Consider the following 2,234-nt stretch of genomic DNA (forward strand, 5'->3'; position numbering starts at 1 on the left):
GGCCCGGGCTGGATTCGAACCCGCCACCTTAGGTGTATGTGGCTGGTGCCTTAGCCACTTGAGCCACAGGTGCCGAGCCAATTTTCTGATTTTTTTATTTGTATTACCACTTCTTTTTTTCTAATTAATAAAGTCCATCTTTTACCCCAACAACAGCTTACTTTTCCTCAGGTCAAGAGCCCATTTTCCTGCCTAACTGCCTACTCCCCCTCTTCAACCACAATAACTAGTTAAGTCAAAGTATGTACAAAAAAAGGAAGCGTTAGAGAAGAAAATGGTACAGTGGCTGCACCCCCATTACACACACATCCTGGTGTGTGCCTAGATGTTATGATGGTGGTGGTGGGTTCCACAGGTTAGGCAGTTTTCATTTTATTCTGAGGCATTTAAAGTAAAAGTCCCAAAAGACCTAAACCAAACAGCTTTACCTTTTACATCAATATAACGTTGGACAAATTAACACTTCAGTGTCCTTAATGTGAAACTCAGAATAAGAGAGTTCCTTCCCTATGGGCCTGTAACAAGAACTGAATAAGAAAGAGAGGGTACCTAAGTAAAAGAGACAAAACCTAGGACATCATAAGCATGTAATTACGCAAAGATGTTAGCTATTATTATTAGCAATCACCTAGATTATTTTAGCTACCCCAAAATCAAGAGTGGCCAAACATCCCATTTTTAATTCAATCTAACAGTCACGTTGACATCAAAGTGTCTCCCCGCCTTCCAGGAGCCTTACAACCAACTCACCTGGGCCAGCTGGTCCTCTGCCAAGACAGTCCCTCTCTCCTTATATTTGGCCTATAAGACAAAGAGATGAGTATGAGTTAAGTGAATCGGCGCTGGGGGCTCCCACTTGGGCTGCCATAAGTATAGTATGAATAGAGGAGAGTCATTTTTCTTTCTTTTTTTTTTTTTCGGGAAAAGTATAGCACAGGTTGAGAGTAAAATCAACCACTGTAGATTCTGGCATAGAATCTCGTCTGTAGTCAAACCTGGGCAACTGGAGGAAAGGGCTTGTGGAGCTGGAGGAGATAACCCTCCAAACCACCGAGTTGGAGAAACTCAATTCCCCGGGTTCCGAGAAGCTTGTCTTAGATTTTTATAGGAAGCGATTAAAGGTACATCTGCTCCAGGAGAATTCAGAATCTCAAGGGTCAGGGATGGGCTGTCGTCAGCCGTCTTCTTTCTTACCTCGGCAAGCTTCTTCTTGGCGATGGCGCCGGCTCCCACCCCTCGGCGGTGCATCGCAGTCCTGGGCCCGCAGGCCGCCCCGCTGCCGGGACTTCAGCCTTCAGTGTCTGGGATTCCACTGCCTGCTCCCCAACGCGGAAGCCCCAGCCGCACGTCATCTACGCGCGCCGGAAGCCACACGCCCAACTTCCTGCCGTAGGGTGAGAGTTTTCCAGCTGCTACAGGCCCAGCGGCCCCGCCTTCAGGTGGTGGCCAGGCTTGGCAAAACCCCGCAGCAGCGAAGGCGTGCGGACCCGGCACGTCCCACGCACGTGGGCGCCTAAGGCCCTGGTCATCTGCGACTGGCATTTCACCACCTGGGTGTCAACATCTGCTCATAGACCAACTCCTATTGCCAGGCTCTGTGTTGGCCATCGAGGGCTCCATGTTGAGCATAAAACAGGATCCATTCTGCTCTAAGGAAGTTAACCTGTTGGAATCACATGCAGAGATTGTCACTTGGAAAGGCCTTACAGTTAAAGAAGTTGAACTCTGGAGTCAGACTGCCTAGCTTCCTTCCTGGCCGTATGGTTCAGTGAGGCAAATTCCCTAAGTTCTTGTTTCACTACCCACAGTTGTGAAATCGAATACCTACTTGTGAAATCATTGTGAGGATTAAGTGAGAAACATGTAATAAAATGTATAGTCCAATACCTGAGACATAAATATCAATTATGATTGTTATTCATCATTGGGTGGAATCAATCATCTGTTTGGAAAGCTCTATAGGTGATTTTGATAGCATTATTGAACCTAACAAGGACCAAATGGAGGACTCTTCAGTCAGGGAGTAATAAGATCTAATTTTCACTTTAGAAATATCACTGGCGGCTCGGCGCCTGTGGCTCAAGCAGCTAAGGCGCCAGCCACATACACCTAAGGTGGTGGGTTCCAATCCAGGCCAGGCCCGCCAAACAACAATAATGGCTGCAACCAAAAAATAGCCAGGCTTTGTGGCGGGCGCCTGTGGTCCCAGCTACTTGGGAGGCGGAGGCAGGAGA

The 2,234-nt window shown here is 47.7% G+C and overlaps 1 protein-coding gene across 1 annotated transcript in view; it reads right to left on the minus strand.

The window, feature by feature from the left end:
- Positions 1 to 1,470, minus strand: part of SNF8 (SNF8, ESCRT-II complex subunit) — a 13,830-nt gene extending 12,360 nt beyond the window's left edge. Inside the window, exons 1-2 of the mRNA XM_003786472.3 lie at positions 1,195 to 1,470; positions 751 to 801 (exon numbers count right to left, since the gene is read on the minus strand). Coding sequence (XP_003786520.1) covers positions 751 to 801; positions 1,195 to 1,248 — 105 coding nt within the window. The 5' untranslated portion in view covers positions 1,249 to 1,470. The remainder of the gene's footprint in view (positions 1 to 750; positions 802 to 1,194) is intronic.
- Between the last annotated feature and the right edge of the window lie 764 nt (positions 1,471 to 2,234).

Source organism: Otolemur garnettii, unplaced genomic scaffold (assembly GCF_000181295.1).
Source record: "Otolemur garnettii isolate 467f Iridium unplaced genomic scaffold, OtoGar3 scaffold00018, whole genome shotgun sequence".
Lineage (NCBI taxonomy): Eukaryota > Metazoa > Chordata > Mammalia > Primates > Galagidae > Otolemur > Otolemur garnettii.